At 47.4% G+C, this 17332-nt stretch overlaps 1 protein-coding gene across 1 annotated transcript in view; it reads right to left on the reverse strand.

Annotated features, from left to right (window-relative positions):
* Positions 1–17014, reverse strand: part of BLK (BLK proto-oncogene, Src family tyrosine kinase) — a 34803-nt gene extending 17789 nt beyond the window's left edge. Inside the window, exons 1-5 of the mRNA XM_059835827.1 lie at positions 16935–17014; positions 9765–9867; positions 7590–7638; positions 1753–1846; positions 617–715 (exon numbers count right to left, since the gene is read on the reverse strand). Coding sequence (XP_059691810.1) covers positions 617–715; positions 1753–1846; positions 7590–7638; positions 9765–9867; positions 16935–17014 — 425 coding nt within the window. The remainder of the gene's footprint in view (positions 1–616; positions 716–1752; positions 1847–7589; positions 7639–9764; positions 9868–16934) is intronic.
* Between the last annotated feature and the right edge of the window lie 318 nt (positions 17015–17332).

Here is a 17332-nt window from a genome sequence, read left to right on the forward strand (position 1 = left end):
TAATAAACCCTTTTGGCTCAAGTCTTTCTTACCACCCTCTTTGCAGGGAGCCAAACGCGAAGGCTGTATCTGGGCTAATGAAACAAACAGCACCAGGCTGTGGGTCTGGGCACTGGCACTCAGTTGTCTGCCTCACTAAATTGTTGGTGTGGTCCCTGGCACACCCGAGACCTGGATCAACGCACCCTTGCTGAGTGATCTCCAGTCCCAGTTTGCACACAGACACAGTCTTGGAGGCTGAGGAAGTTTAACATTATGCGTGTGGGTGGACTGGTCCAGTGGGGCTGGAGGATGGTCCCTCGCACTGTTAATTTACCAGTACAAACATAACCTTTATGTTTTTTCCCCCAAATCGTTGTTTTCCATGGTGGGTGCAATCAATGGGACAGGAGTCTTAGCCCACTTCCCCCGTAGCAACATCATCCTCCCTGCTCCACACCCACATGGTGCTTAAAACTCCTGAACTTTTGGGCAGCATTGCTGGGGATGATGAAAAATCTCTTGCCATCCAGCCCAGCAGTGACATCTTCCTGCCATCGAGCAAAGCTGTACCCATAGCTTGTTGAGAGACTGGGCACTGCATCAGTGTTCACCATTCATAAGCTTACACACTTACTTTTCCTCTTCCAAACTGTCTACTTGTGCGACGAAGTTACTGGGGATATAACCTTTCCTCCCGCTGCTGAGGGATTTCGCCAGCCACCAGTCCCCCTCACTGCAAAGCAAGCAGAAGAGAAAGTGTGAGTGCCCAGAGGAGGTTTCATGACAAGCTAAGGCTGCGGGGACAGCATGGTTTCGGGGCTTTTGTGCACTGCAAATAGGCCAGCACTCCTTAATCCACCCTGCAGGTCCCTCTCGATTTCCTAGGAGCACCATCAAGTTGAAGGCTGTTGGTGTCTCAGGGACTTCTGGAGGTGACAGTCTCTTTCCATGAATGCAGAGGAAGTGCAGAGTCACCACAGACCCAGACCTCTGTTACGAGCCCCAAGTGAGAGGAGGGAAATCTGGGTCACTGTGGGTTTATTTTGCCTCTTGCATAGGGACATCGGGGCTCCTCCTTTCTGCTCTTTCCTTCGTCTGCCAGACACTCCACTGCTTTGCTCTCCCACCACTGACTCAGCCACCAGCCGTGACCAAAAGCCATCCCCACCCAGCAGTTTCCCCTGCCCCCTGGGTCCCAGCCCATGGCATCTGGGTGAGAAATGTCACCTCTGGAGGCCACGTCCCAGAGAGGTCAAGGATGGAGCAGCCCTACAAGGCCAAATGACCGAAGGACCCAAGCCCACCTTTGCCCTGTTACGAACTGGGCAGATGGACTGTCATCCTCTTCTCTCGTGAGTTTGAGATGAAGGTGAAATGAAACCACGCGCCTCTCTGGCTCGATTCTGTCCTTTCCTCTGACTACACCCAACCCACATCCTTTGCAAAAGCACAATCAGCACAAAATATGAAAAAGGAGCTAGGTTATTGTTGTTATTTATGCTACTTCTGCGCCCACGTACACCGGCAGTGAAGAAGGTCCCAGTAGTATCCAGGCAGGGACACTACCCTACCCAAAAATATCTGCAACTCAAGAAATGCATGGAAGCGTCACCTTCTCCACCTTGCAGACAGAAGAGAGTACCCAGAGTCACACTCTGGAGCAAAGCTAAGGCTCTGGTGAGCTGCAAATTGGTGTCTGACCCCAAGGCCCCCTTTTCCCAGCCTCACCATGCTCATCTTTGAACCTCCCTCTGGCAGCAGGTCACTTACTTGGAAAGGACTTGGAGTTTCTCCCCCTTGACCAGCTGCAGGTCACGGTCACTTGAGGCAGGAAAATCGTACAGTGCAATCACAACCAAGTTGTCTGAAAGAAGAAGCAGCACCATTGAAACCAGCCCGTTCCCTGGCGGCAGGGTGATGCACACCCGGGTGTATGGAGGGGCATTTCACCCCCCGGCACACAGGGGCTGTCAACCTCTCCGTCCCCCAAAACCCAAGCTTTCCACCAACCCAGCTTTCCTGCTAACCACAACCTCTGCCCCGGGGACTAGTGCTGATTCACCTAAGTGTTTCCTGTGTATGTGTTTTTAAAGCACTCCAGATCCCCCTATCCACAAAACCCAGTGTGTCAATAAGAAGAAAGGGCTTGTGTGGAATAAGAAGGGTCATAAATAACCTGCCAGTGTTTGGCCTGAGTTTTACACGATGGTAAATGAAAACTGCTGCAGCAACATTTCCCAGGGTGGCTCTGGGATTTGACTCAAAAAGATGAGGCTTGGTTGATTGAAAAAGGTATAAAGTCATCTTAGTTTCTGTTATTTGAACCCATTGCTAGGGTTTAACAGATGTTCTTTACTCAGCCTGTATCCTGACATCCCTTTACGCACTGTTCCTTGCAGATGTGCCACCACGTTTAAGTCACGCTGCTGCTTTCGACCCAGCACCTTTATAGTGCCTGGTTGCTCTGCTGGGCTGCAATTCCCAGGGGAGTGGTGGAGGCTCCAGGATCTGCTTCCCCCTCCCTGGCCCTGATACACTTTAAATGCTCCACACCACAAAACTGGTGCTCTGTGTCTCCCATTTTGCTTGCAACCCACTGGACCAAGGCTGTGAGCAAGTCTGCGTCTCCATCCCCTACCCTACTGCGTTGCTTTTACTCCAGCCGTGTTGGTCAAGCTTAAATTTTGGCACGGCAAAATGAACTTTCACTGTCTGGTGCAGGCGAGCCGTGCTGTGCGTGGCAAAGTTGCCGCCGGGTACGTGTGCTGCGAGGCTGCTAACCCACCCCGGGGCAGATCTCTGCAGGCTGGAGCTGAATCGCTACCTTTGCATGCCCGGGTTGTGCTGGTGCTGCTCTTGGAGAGGTTGTGCAACTGTTCACATGTGCTCTGCAGGCTTGCAGCTACTGAAGCAGAAATGAGCAGCTATTTTGGGGCAGATCAAACTTTATAAAGAGGATCAGCACATGCACACAAACACAAAAATCAAACCAAAGCACAATGGTGAAAAAGAAAAAGAAGAAATAAAAATAAAAGAAAAAGAAAATAAAAAAGAACAAGAAAATAAAAAAGAAAAAATAAAAATAAAATAAAAATAAAAAGAAAAGAAAGAAAAAGAAAAAGAAAAAAGAAAAAGAAAAAGAAAAAGAAAAAGAAAAAGAAAAAGAAAAAGAAAAAGAAAAAGAAAAAGAAAAAGAAAAAGAAAAAGAAAAAGAAAAAGAAAAAGAAAAAGAAAAAGAAAAAAGAAGTTAAAGAAAAAGAAAGAAAAAGGAGACCATTTGTTGCAAAGAGGTTTTAGCTTGTACACAGCCTAATTAATGCACCGAGAGCGATGGACGGTCTATTATTAGCATTTTTCAAAACAGACTGTCAAGCCACAGTCTCTGTGTGACCTTTTCAAATAATGCCACCAGCAAGAGAGCCAGACTGGCCCTTTGTCATCGCAAGATAACGTGTCTCTGGGGCAACTTGGGTTTTGTGTCTGTGCAAGGCCTGGCTGCTGCTCTGCTGGTGATTTACTGGAGAGGAGGGGGGAGAAAGGGTCAGAGTGGGAGGACATGTAGCTTTGTAAACAAAGCCCTGAGCAGTTCCCTTCAGGCTTGCTAGGAGGAACTTGGAGATCCAAGAGAAGTTTCAGCAGAGCCTCACTCCCTCCTACGTGTGGGGAAAAGGATGATCCGTTGGTCACAAGGGAGAATGCTTTGAAGTCTTAAAATAGCTTGCATGGTTGGGGGCTTCCCCTTGAGGGATCTCAAAGTGTTTGGCATTAGCAATGCACCCAAACTCTTGTTGCCTCCTTGAGAAAGTTGTTATCACACAGCTTCTCTGACATGAAAGGTTTTTGGGCCTCTGCCTACTGTAAGGTGTCCACAACAAACACGCTCATCCACATGCACCATCCTGCTCCTCTTGAAAGTAAAATAATGCAGTGGTCACACTTTCGCTTTGAAAAATAGAAGCAAATGTGTAAACATCTTCAAGCACAGAGTGGCTGTGTATTCAAGAAAATAAACTGAAAAACGTAGTTTTGATCTTGAAGCAACTGACATAAGTACAAATAAATGAAACAAAAAACAAAAAGGAGAGAGGGAGAAAGAAAAAGAGCAAATATAGCAAGGACAAAAAGGTTTTATATGCTGAAAAAATATTATGATCACCTCTTATCCCCTTCTCAACATAGGTGTTGAGAAACACTGCACACTTAAGTGAGCCAGAAGAATAGTGCTTTCTGCTCAAGCCAGCAAGACTTGCAGTCTCATGATGAAAGTGACTCTTCCCGTCTCTGAGTCTGTCACCCCACTGAGAAACAACGTCGATAATACTTTCTTGGCCTATTTGATCAAGTTAGGTCATGAGTGACTCTACAGCAGAAAAGCCGTCGGGACTGCTAGGAGTGACTGCTTTGCAGATAATGCTAGCAGCCCAGAGACTTTGATTGCGAGCCAAATACATCTTGGCTCAGAGCTGCTGTCAGGGAAGTTAGATACCAGCTCGGTTTGCGTAGGCTGAGTGCCAGTTTGATGTCTTAATAGAAATAATTCAACCAGTCTTCCCACCGTTGCCCCATCATGAATGGAAGGTCTTTGCAACCACCTCATGGCTATGCAGCCAGGCTGAAACTGTGCCAGGGTCCCCCAGAGGACCATCAACTGGTTTAGAGCCGTGCTAGGATGGTCATGGGGTAAATGACAACTCGCAGTGCATGTGCTGGCCAGCTGGGTGCACTGAGCTATGAGTTACTGCTGCTGAAAATGGGACCAGCTTTCTGTTTCAGCATGGCAGGGGCTGGTTCCCCAAGGTGAAAGTCTGCTAGAAAAGGATGCCTTCAAAACACACAACTGCTGGCGGCATACCGGCCTCATTGCTGCTATCAACAAGAGGAACAGCATTAGATCCCGTTGGTGGAGATGCAGCAGACTACACGCGGGGACTGTTGCATCTCGCAGCTGGTCAGCAAGCCCAGGTGTGACAACGCAGGAGATGTCTTCTGGGACATCCAGGCTTGCACTGCAAGAGCGCTTTCTGCCAAATACCTTTCTGCCTTGTGTTTTGACACAGTGAATGTTTTTGCAGATAATTTCTGCTTTCCTCAGAAAATCATATCAAACCCAACTCATAACTTTTTAATTAGGAAATCTGAACATTTGGGGCATTTCCCTCTCACCTTTCCTCCCCCTCTTGCTTTTGATTGGCAATACCCATTTTTGATGAGAATTTTTAATTTCCCCTTGAAAAGTCAGCCTTTTCAGCAGAAACAACCCCTCCTTTTCTCAATTAAGCTCAAAACCACGTTTCTCACAGCATTCCTTTCAAACTCAAATCCGTTTTCAGGGAATAACAATAAAAACAATTAAGAGCTTTGGTGTTAATCTTGAGATGTCTCAAAAGACCTCAATTTCTAGATCATGCTTAGCTCCCACCCCCTGAAAAACAGTTCTATCTATATTATGGTTAGCCAAAAGCAAGCGAAGAGATGGAACAAGTTGCAGTTCCTCAATCAGAAGAAATGGCCTTGCAGAGAGACCGATTCTTTGTACAGTTGCAGGTTGCCTGAGGACAAGTACCCAAAATGACCAGCTCTCTCCATCAGTAGTACTTAAATCCAGCTGTGAGCAGCTGGCAGGGTGAGGGCAGGAGTTATTCTATCTATCTGCTATGTCTTATCTATCCAATGCAAGGGAATAGCAGCAGCCAATGACACTGTGAGTATTTAGGGAATCGCAGTAAAATGAATGAGAGAGTCACACAATGGAAGAACCCACCCCAAGTTAAAAGTGGATACTGCCAACAACACAGTTGAATCCAGAGTTATGCACTCCTTGCCTGCCTTTGTGTTACTTCCATTAAGCTAAATAATGTCAGGAGGAGTTAGGCTTCTGTTGACAATAAATAATAAATGATTTCTGAGACAGTGGTGTGAAAGCCTGAAACTGTGAAACAAGTTGCACAACACCGAGATCAGGAAAAAAAAAAAAAAAGTCAAAATGCAAGGAATGCAAAAAAATGAAAAAAAAAAAAAAAAGAAAGGGGTTTTTTTATATTATTTCACACTTCCATAGTTAATAATTTTACCCAATTGAACATGAAGTGCTCCCACAGGATATAGTTCAGCTCTTTGATTTTTTTATATGGTTGAATTGCCTGGAGTTTGTACTTTCTCAATCAATTCATTTGAATTGCCTTCTTCAATGAGAATATCTCAGATATCTCAAATATCTTGCACTGTTCCTATCAGCCCATTTTGCCACACAGGACAGAGTCAGACATAGCATCATTTCTGGAAACTCAGGTACTGGTAGAGAAAAATAAGAAGTTCCCCAGACTGTCAGTGTGAATATTCCTCCAAAACTGGAACTGAACCTAGCCAACCAAAATATTTTTGAGAGCTGAAAATGGCTAACCTGGTACTTAATGCATGTTTTAGCACTTTTCCACTTCTGCCTTCTGGCATGAAGCAGAAGTAAAAGCCATCTCCCTGAAGATAGCTTCTGTTGTGCTTCTCACCAGAGTGAGAAGGTTGATAAAAACCCCATGAAAAACTGGTGATGTCTGCTCAGTTGTGGAGGTAGGAGAGCACGGCCACTTGGAAATGTGCCATGAAAACAGTTTTGCAAAAGAAAGCATGGTTTCTGGAAAAACGATACTTCCACAGAAACACACCCCAGTTCACATTGTTGAAGAGCTGCACCTCCGATGAATTTGATCTCCATAACAAATGTCAGTTTTGAAGAACATTTTGGTGTTGCAGGAGTTCCTCTGTTTGCCCCATGGCAGAGACCCTCCATCATCATCCATAAAATCTAAGATCTAGGTCTGCTGTTCCATCCACCCTATTTATTTGTCAACCCATTTTTTCCTTTCCTCATGCCCTGTCTCCCCTAATCCTACACTTTTGCCCACGTGAGGAACTTTTGTGTGTTGCTAACTGCTTTCTTCCAAGCTTTCTCTATTTTTTGCCCTCTTCTAATTCTCTCTGTCTCTTTCTCTGTCCTTAATCTGCAAAACTTCTTTGACACAACTATATACAAATTACTGTCGGAGGCTGGGCAGAGTTAGCAGAAGGCTTCCTGCTAAAAGGCAATCATCTACCAAACGCTGTCTGCGACCCACAGATAATTGCAGAGGTGGATGAAGCCAACAAAGAGTCTCCAAGCAGGGGATCTGTGCATCCTTATTTTATGCTCTTTCCTTTCTTCTCATTCTCTTTGTCGTCTCTCTGGGCTCTCTGATGCCTGCTACTTCCTCTGAAATTTTCAGCTGGCTGGATATAGCATCCACAAGTTGTCACGCTGCAGACAGGGCAGCAGACAGAGAAATCTCATGCAGTTGAGGTCTCAGATCTCACTTTGCTCAACCAGTGAAAAAGGAGTGCTTTTCCCTCTTAATTTCTTTGATGAGCAGGGGAAACTGGCAGCTACAAACAGTTAGCGATGTAAACTGAATCTTCCGAAACACACTGATAAACTCCCCGCCTGGCAATGCTGAAGATACAGAAACCGCACGCCTGCGACGTGACGGCTTGTTCTCAAGACCTACTGTGGAGGGACCACCACCTTGCAAAACCCCAGGGGAAGGTGAAGAAAACAGCAATTGAGCTAAGAATCTTACCTTGTACAGAGGCTTGGTTCAGATGAGGGATGCTGATAAATTGTCTGCCCTTTGGTAGAAATAGAAAGAAAAAAGAAGACATTCATTACTTTGCTGTGTTTGCGGGAAGACCTGCTCTCAGCTTCACAGATGAGTGCGAGTCTGATCTGGAGCCCACTGTAGTCAGTCAACAGCCCCTGCATCTGGCTCCGTATGTGTTGTGATGGCTTTAGCACGTTTTTCCATGATGTGTTCATAGCTGTCTTAACTGTCAGCTTGAATAATCCTTGGATCCCCTCTGAATAAAAGCATAAATCTGCTACCTACTCATTTAGACCCTGGTCTAATTAACTCCTGTTCACTGATGCCAGATTTCGGATCAATGGGGGGTGAGTCATGAATGGTCCCATTGAGAAATGACAATTGCGATATTATTCGAAGCAGAAAAGCTGGGATACTCTTTGGCATAATCGTCCCAAGGCTCATGGAGTATCTTTTGCTCAGTGATATGCTCAAAAAATGGAGGCAGTGACTGTATTAGTAAATTAAACAGCAGCAAGGTACTGCAACTCATTTAGGCACACTTTAAAAATGTTGACATGGTCCCTAGTTTGGTTTGGCCTGGACCCTGAGGGTGGCCAATTGACCATAGACCACTCCCAATCCGCAGCTGGGTTGCAACCACCCTGTTTTGTGGGCTAAGAGTTTAATACTACGGAAATGGCCCAATGGGCTCTGTTGGCCTCTAGCCAACTTCAAGCGCGAGTCCTGTGACCAGTGCAAGGTACAATACCTAGTGACTGAAGTGGGTGTTTGACCACTGCCAGGGCTATTTATACATGTGCAAAAGGAGTGAACTACAGACACTCAATTAAAAACTTCTAGTACTTTCTGTCTGCACCACCCTTTGACTCCTACTTAGCAGCAGTGTGGGGTGGGAGAGCTGCTCACCCACTGCCCTTTCTAATTTAACTGAAAGAAATATGGACTTCTCCTGACATGTGAGAGCTTAGTGCCCGTGGCAAAAAAAAATGCGTGTCAGAAGGTGATTGATGATACTATATTTACACAGACAGCAGCTCCTCTCCAGTGAGCTGGAGAGAAGGAAATTTAGGAAAAGAACATCCTCTTGGTCAATCTGACACCTGCTGTCACGAAAACTGGACTTCATAACCACGGGAGAACTCAGAAATGAAACTAAAGGAGCAAAAACCATCTCCACCTGTCATCAAAAGCAATGATAGGCAATGCCTCCCCCCTCTCAGAGCTCAAGACCTGAGATGGTTTTCACATGACAGTTGCACCTAGAGTTTCTCTTGTGCTGGCTGTCAAGGGCAAGAAAAGAAAAAACAACTTCATGTTCTCTGCACAGCAGAAGACAGATAGATAAAGTGATTTCCAAACTTTAAACGACGAGTTTGTCATATGAGGTCTCCTAAATCCTGACCCAGTGTCTTACTGATCTGTGCCCATGCAAGCAGAGGCCTTCTGAACTCAAAAGGAGCAGCTCAGCACTCCTGATTCTCAGCCCATCCCAACACAGATTAGTTGTAGACCCTTTTTAGTGAACCTGTTCTCCTCCTGATGGTAAAGTTTCCGTTGCGGTTTGCAGCTCTGAATCTTAGCCTGAATCTGACCCATCTTTGTGCCGTTTGCAAGTCAGCAACATAAGCTTTGGTTGCTGAGGTTGGGTGCTGAGGGCAGCAGCCCTGTCTAAAAGATATGGGGACCAGCTCTGATGAATTGTGTCCAAGTGATGCACGGCACACGGGGCAATGGCCTCTGTGCCTTTTCTCCCTTGCCCCTATCCTGCTTTCCAGTACAGCCCATGCAAATATCTGAGCCAGGCTCAACACGATATAGCCTTTCAGAGCACCACCATCCCTAGCCCACTCAGACAATTCACGGCCATAACATATCCCCAAAGAGAAGATGGCATCCTTTTTGACAGAGAAAAAAACCTAGAGCAAGAAAGGGTTGATTGAACAGTTCACTCCACATTGAGAAGCTCGTGGGGGGAAGCCAGGCATAAACATTTGTTTTCTGCCCTTTGAACAACATTTCCCAATTGGTGACCAAATTTTAAGAAATAGAAGTACTCAAGTTCCTGCCGGCACACACAAGTATTGCCTGCATCACTCCAGACACTAACTGAGTTGTGGAGGACCCCAAAAGGACACAAAACTGATGGCTTACCTTGGGTGGGGCGGGAGGAGGTTTACTCTTGCTTTTTGGGTTGCTTCCAGAAGTGTGTTTCTCATTGGAAGTCAGCTGATTTTTGCTCCCAAGCAACCCCATCCTGGAAGGAAGACCAGAAATGACTTTTTAGTGAGACTGCTCTTGGGAAAAGGGGCAGGTGCTGAGGGACGAAGCAGTTTTCTCATTCATGAAGAACAAGTTGGAGAAGATGAGAATGCAGGGCAGTGGGACAGTGGAGAGAAGAGTCTAAAATCATTCCATCTACAGTCCTCCTACTACCTTGGACCTTGTGAACCCCATAGTTCCTGTTCCCATACAACTCTGGTGTTTCACACTTTGCAGATGAGGCTTAGACAGACGCTGTAAGTCACCAGAAAAAAATGAGCACAAGTGACTGTTTTGGGTAAGTCCCCTCTCTAATGCAGAGATCTCCAGCTGGCATTGAGCAGACTTGCTCCAGAACTGGGTGATGCCACATGCATGCACTGCTGGAGGGTTGAAGAGGGGGTGCTGGAGATCCTGGGGAATATCACTGTGCTGAGCTGTTCAGATGTACCAGGGCTTCAAGAGTATCACATACTCCCCGGACCAAGCCCAAGCCCTACCCGTGCTGCTCAGTGCCTTCTGTAGGTCATGTCCCTCCCATGCAGCAAGAGCAGCACACGGATGTGGTAGCTGTCTGCACGGTACCAGTCTCACCCTTCCTTGTGCTTAAGCAGCATAGATGCACGGCTTGTCCATGGAGGCACGGGTCCTGATGAGACACTTTGAAGGACTGCAAGAAGCTTGGGGAGGCAAATATAGTGTAGCTTGCATCCATCCTGCCTGTAAAGTGTGGTACTAGGGCTTGACCCAGCTGTCCATCTGCAGTGCTCTAGTACCTTTTGAGGTGCCCCGGGGTCTCACAAGGTGTGTGTCTCCCATACATCGTGGATTATGTTTCCCAACTCCATGTGTGTCTCAGACATTCTGGACACCTCGAGGAGCGCTAGACACAAATGAATCAAACCCTTTCCATGGGCTATCCTCTGGTTCACCCTAGGGTTTCCACACTTGTGCTTGAAGGCTGGTTTAACTTTCAGCCAAGAAATGTAATTTCAGCTCTGATCAATACTTCTGGCATAATACTGGATCTGGGTAGTCAAGATAGACAAACCACAGCAAACTCGGCCTGCTCAGCCCCCTGAAAATGTAGGGAGGAGTTGAAGCCAGCATTACTGAAGTGCTGTTGCCACGGATATATGAGGTATCTACACCATCCAGCACCAAAGTCTGCCCCAGCCCCTGCTTTGAACCAAAAGCATTGAAAGGTGTGGGCGACAGGTCAAAAAAAAAAAACCCCAAACCCACGAACACTTGTAGTGGGGCAAAGACATGTCGGCTCCTGTTCTTGCCAAAACACCTCAAGGTCTGCAATGAACATGGAGGGTTGGGGGCTGGAGGTCCAGAACTTCTGATTCTGAATAGTGTTATTTGCCAGGATAGTAAGTGAGAGTAGCTGGACTTCCCTTTTCACCCAGGGAACTGCAAGGTTTCGTTTTAAGTCAAGGCTGGATGATGACAAGTTTTAGGTACCTCTAATTACCAACAATGAAAGGCACAGAGTCTACCTATGCATTGGACATCTATCTATGGTCCTTGTTGCTATCTCACTGGAGCATCTCGGGGTCTTTGGTACAGTCTGCCCCTGAATGGGAGGTACAGACGCAGCAATTGCTGTCTTTTCTACAGAATTAGGGGATGTGAGATATAGCACAAGTCAGCAATATGCTTCAACAGCCAGTCATGTCACCAGGGTGACCTTACAAGAGGATTGATGGACCATCTGCAGGACGGTGGAGGCACAGTTTGGGATTTCGAGTTGCTCTCGGTGACGGCACTGGTAGGGCAGAGTGGGAAAGGGCATGGAGGAAGGTCCACCTCAGCAAGTCCCATCAGGGGCTTGTGGCCATCCCAACTCCTCTGACAGGGTTTTAGGGGAGTGGGGACAATGCTCTAACCTGTGCATCTCCCCATGGTGCTCCGGTGTCCAGGGCGACATTGCAACCCTTTCTGCACCACGCTGACACTGGAAGCACCTCTCTGCATGCTTGTACAAGCGGAGCTTTCTCCCCGCACGCATGTGTCGAAGACACACCCGTGCAAAGCAGTGCAGAGAAGTGAACAGCATGTCCCAGCACGGATGGAAAATGGAACCAGCAAAAAGTCTCCCACAAAGGTCACTCACTCCCACCCATGCACAAAGACATTAGCACAGCTCTGGGTATTCACAGTCCCTAAGAAATCCACCCTTCACGCTCTCCAGGTCGCCTCTGCAGCCTTCGGCAGCCAACGCGACCATCCTTCATGCTGGCAGGTGCTATACAAAATCCCAAAATAGCGCCGCAGACAAATGTTGTCAGATGCGGAGAGCTGCTGGTGAGCTCCCAGCCTGCAGCTGGTGGAGTTTTCATTTTTTAAAAAGTAATCTTTTTTTTTTTTAAAAAAGGTGGCTGAGTTGAATGTATGCTGTTCCGCAGTGTTTCTGCTTCTGATTAATGTTTTTTAAAATTAGCCTCAAAAATATTTTGAGAAAAGTAACTGATAGTTGTCCCAGCCATTTTTTGCTGTTTTTTGGGGGTTTTTTTCCCAGTGGAAAAGAGCGCTGGGGAGAAAACAGTAACTCAGAAAAGCATGAAAATTTCCTTTTGTGAATTTACAGTTTTTCACATGTAAAAATGTTTGGTTTTAATAACTGACAGTGGGGAAACTCATTTCCTCAACTTTACTCAAGTTCAGAAAAAGAAGATTTATAAAACAAGTTCTTTTTAAAGCAACTAGAAAACAAAATGGAACAAAAATCTTTAACGCAATGCAAAATTTTTCCGCATGCTTGAAAAGTTTTATCAAAAAATAGTCCAGCTTAGCTGCTGATAAGTTTTGTGTAAAAATATTCGATGCAGAAGTCTTCCTGGGAGAGTCAAACAAGCCTTTGCTGAAGAAGTCAATAGACACCAGGACAGTGAGCTCTGTGTAGCATCCAGCTCTGAAGGCATGTGGGATAGAGATGCAGGCCACAGGCAAGCTGGATGCTTGTATAGGACCTCTGAAACATGCTGTGTGTCTTCTGTTGTAGGGCAACAGAAGGTAATTTTAGTAACCTTCAGAGGGGCAGCTGAGATGACATTTTGGCTAGCGAGAGCTGGATGCAGGTACAGACGTTCCAGCATCAATGGGCCAAGGAGAGGTCTTCTGAAGGTCCCACCACAAGGCCCTGCTGCAGCAATGCTTTTGCTGGCATTTAGATGACATCCTCATGGTGGAGAGGAGACGATGTGACTAAATGTCCTCTCACTCCCCCATCTTCAAAGAGGATTGGAGTATATATCCCACAGGAGCAACCCATCAAGCTGAACTTGGAACTCCAGGAGGACCGAGGTCCAGTAGAGATAGACACAAGTCTTTGTTGACCACAGGGTTTGGAGACCTGCCTTGCCCCTATGCTCAGCGTGTTTTGAGTGCCCAGGGTGGGCTAAAGCAAACACGACAGTGTCGAATTGGAATTACTGGATGCGCTTACTCCTTTTGTTGCAGCAGATCAGAGGGTAGGACGGAGGTACCTGGACAAAGCCAGGAGCTGCAAGCATGGGCTTATTGCCCATCTCATCTTTACGGTAAGCAGCCCTGCACCATGGGCACACCATCTACTGCGTTTGGCTGGTTTCTGCTACCAAAGCAAGAGAGCTCAAAAGTTGTTTCTGATGTGAATGCAGCAATGTCTTCTGCAACAGGGATGTGGATGACACAGATAAACAGCCTTGGGATTGCATGGGCGGGTGCGGGGAAAAAACGAGACAGAATCTAGCAAAAAAGCAGAAGTCTCGGCTCATCTTTTGCCTCACCCCCATGAAACTGTGCCATGGAAAAATAGGTTAAGACCCAAGCAAGCCAATAGTCTTTCACTGTGAGGGCAGCTCCAAAAAACCCCCCAAGCCCAGTGAAATCACAAAATGAGCCCCCTTTCCATTCAGATTCTAGGGTACGTCCAACAAAGTGTTTTCATAGTTGATCAAGATTAGATATTTCACTTCATTTTAAAACTTCAGAATGTCTTTTTTAAGAAAACACATTTTAAAAGGAAATGGCATTAAAAACTGTAAAAAAATACTTTGAAAATGCAGATATAGCCAATTATGAAGGGGTTTAAATGCCTAATTTCTTTTTGCAAGTCCTCCCCCTTCCAGAAAGAATTGCTGAAATCCACTCACTTTGGATACAATAATTTAAGTATTCCAGGTTTACATTTTTGCATCAGCAAGGAGCAAAAAAGTTCAGTAGAAAAAAAATATTTCCCCCCTTTCTAGGCACATCCCAGATGCATTAAATTCTCTTTTTCCTCAATGAAATAGCTCTTCAATACCTTTCCCGACCTGGCACCCTTGGATTTCTTTGCAAGACACAAAATCAGAGAATTTGAAGAGCCCAGTGAGATCAGCTACTTAAATAGGAATGAAAATTCACTACCAAAGTGTTTTCTGCTGTGACTGTTTTCTACTCTTGCTGAATTTTGGTCAAGTTCTTTTTATCTTTTTTTTTTTTTTAAATGTTTAGCAGCTTTGTTGCTAAGAGGTGGTTAGAAGACAGCTACAAACAAGTGTGCTGTGCTATAAACAGCACTGACCACGCAGAAGGTCTGTCTCAGAGGCAGAAGGTGGAGGCTATGGCCACCGTCTTCTTGAAGGACACAGCTGAACACCCCTCCCTGCAAGTGGGAGGGCAGAGAGACCTGCTGTGATGATACACACAGCACTGGGTCTCCAGCTAACATCAGGGAGACTTTCATAGCCAAAGGCTGCTGCTCGTTAGGACCAAGCTGTGCGAGGAGGAATTACAGCAATGCAGAAAGTCCCCGTGAAGAGCTGGAGAGCCCAGAGCAAGAAGCATCACAGTTAAAAAACTGGGGAGTGAAGCAGGTGTCTGGCTTGCATGTTGCATCCTTGCTGAAAAACTGGGAATATCCTACTGGCAACGTTCAGTTCCCATCCTGTCCTGGTCCTTGTTGGATAAATATACCAAGTTGTATTTGCGCTTGCATTGAGGCCTCTTTCAAACACTCTGGCCAGTGTAAAAGGTCTTTGAGGGAGCATGAAGGGCAACTCCCAGGAGCAGCCGGGATCTCCAGCTAATGCTGGTGAGGTGCTGTGCTTGGTGCTGTGCTGCTGCAGGTCCCAGTCTCGAGCACAGCCAGTGCGGCCAAACTGGTCTTGCCAATGTCTGTCCCCTGCCAGCCCAGGGCAGCCGGAGGACAAATCCAGGAGCTCTGTGCTCCTGTGATTTACCCCTCAGTGTGGCGTACACATTGCAGATATGAGATGGGAGCCCACTGGCTTACTTTGGGATCTCTTGCTGCAGTCCTAGCCAGCTTGCCATTTCCATTGCCACTTAAGTCTGCCCTGAATCTACCATCTTTCTTAGGCCATGCTTTGCACGTGAAACTGGCCCAAGCAAATGAACCAAGCAGAAAATCTGGCTGTTTCAGGGCTTTCTGAAGAGCTGGGATACCCCATGGGAGAAGGTTGTGTGTGAGGCTGGGGGGTGGGAGCGCACAGATTTCCAGGACCCTGAGTTTAAGCAGACGCAAAAAGTTTCTTGACGGGGTGGGGGGGGGAAGATAATAAAAGCTTCTTGCTATCTCCAGAAGTAGAAAGCAGCCGCCTGTTGCCAGAGTGGTCATTCGCTAATCAAAACATCTGTCTGGAGGAAAAATGGCTGCTTACATTGAGCATTGCACCCTGCTGCAACCAGGCAGATGCTTGGCTGAGCTGCAAGAGGCTGCGGGCCAGGAAGCAGAGCCAGGGCTCGGGGTCCCGGGGTGGGGAAGAGCAGGAGGGCAGACTGCTTATCCCGCCTCCCTTAAACACGCTTTCCTCATGATCTCACCCCAGGCATCGCATCGGCAAGGTGGGATGTCTGCTGGGGACAGCTCTGCAGGACCTGAGGTCCTGCAGCAGCAGGAGGTGGGATGCGCTGGAGCAGGGAAGGAGGAGGATGGGGCTAGGAGAAGCAGGCACATCTCTTTGGGTACCTGGAGCATCTCTGGGGTTCTTCGGGTGTGAGAGGTTTTATCACGAAACTGCATTGCTCGGCGGCAATTTCTGCAGTGGCTGGAATTTCAACCCAAATTTCAACTCGCATCTATCTGCTGCCCAACATGGGTGTGGACCAGACTTATGGATGGGCTATGGGTGAGTTGGACCACAGCAGGGAGAAATCCTTTCTGCAAGCCACCCCCCTCTGACATCTAAGTCCTATGCAAGTGGCCACAGGCTATGCTCGCTTGGCCAGAATCCCTGATGCTCTGTTTCGCAGCTCTTTGAGGGCACATCATGGTGGTCTGTAGGGATGCGGGGAGGTCCTGGCCCTCGCAGCCCTGGGAACATGAGGAGGTGGATGGGGTGTTCCTCCACACCTCTATGTGTGGCCACCCACATTTCTGCCCTGGAAAAGGCCCTTCCTGGACGCCCTGCATCCCAGAGGCTGCCTTTTCCTAGCAAGAGGACAGCATTTTGTAGGACCCTCGTGTCCCAAGAGGAGCAATGAAGCTGGTGGTAGGCTGGTGCTCAGGCATTCGATGCAGTCAGAGATCCCCTCCTTGGGCTGGGTCTCAGAGGGAATGATGTTCCCTCCCTCCATCCTCAGAAGAGGCAAAGGACTGTAGAGAAAGATGTACATCTCCAGTTCCCCACCTGAACACCTCCAACCACTTGGAAAGCCACGTCAGAAATAGCTACCGGGTGCCAGAGCCCTTCCCCTACTCATCACAGCTGTGTCCAGCTCCAGCCAGCCTTCCCCACACATATACCCTCTCTTCCCCCCCAGGCCCTGGGGGGACAGGGGAGGATGGGAGTACCAGGGCGTGCATGCCTGGCACTTGTTTGTCCTCCTCTCCTTCTGCAGTAAACCAGGGAACAGCATCCCTGCAAACAATCCCTTGGGCCTGAACCTTAGCAGCTGATGGGTAGTGCCCCCATCATCTCTCTACCCCACAGATCTTGGGGCAGGGAAACAGGGCAGGGGGGGCATGACGTGAAGGAGGGATGGGAGAGAGGAAGAGGACAGAGAAAAACCTGCTGGGCTTCTCCCCACCCTCAGTGGAATGTGGATGGGGGTGAGATGTTCCCTACTTGCCTGCTTCCTACGCAGCTGCTCCTGGAGACACGATCCGAGGATGGACGAACCACTGGTCCGACCCATGACAGATGCTCCATGGGGCTGAGGGCCCTTGCAGAATTTCTCTGTTAGAGACCTCTGGCTCCCACCACGTCCCCACCATCCATGGGACCGACTGCTTTGAATGTTACACCCCCAGATTGCAGGAGCAGCCTGATTTTGCAAATGCTTTTAATGGGCTTTCTTTTTTTAATCAGGTCTTTGTGTCAGAACTGACTTTTTTCTCCCCCCCAAGGATTCATTGCTCTATTTTGAATATAAAAATGATCAACTGGGAGGGAGTGGGAGTTGCACTTCCCGGACAACCTGGCCAATGAAAATAGCAGTGAGGAAGGCGAGAAACCCAAAGAGAATCC

Source organism: Gavia stellata, chromosome 2, assembly GCF_030936135.1.
Source record: "Gavia stellata isolate bGavSte3 chromosome 2, bGavSte3.hap2, whole genome shotgun sequence".
NCBI classification, from domain to species: Eukaryota; Metazoa; Chordata; class Aves; order Gaviiformes; family Gaviidae; genus Gavia; species Gavia stellata.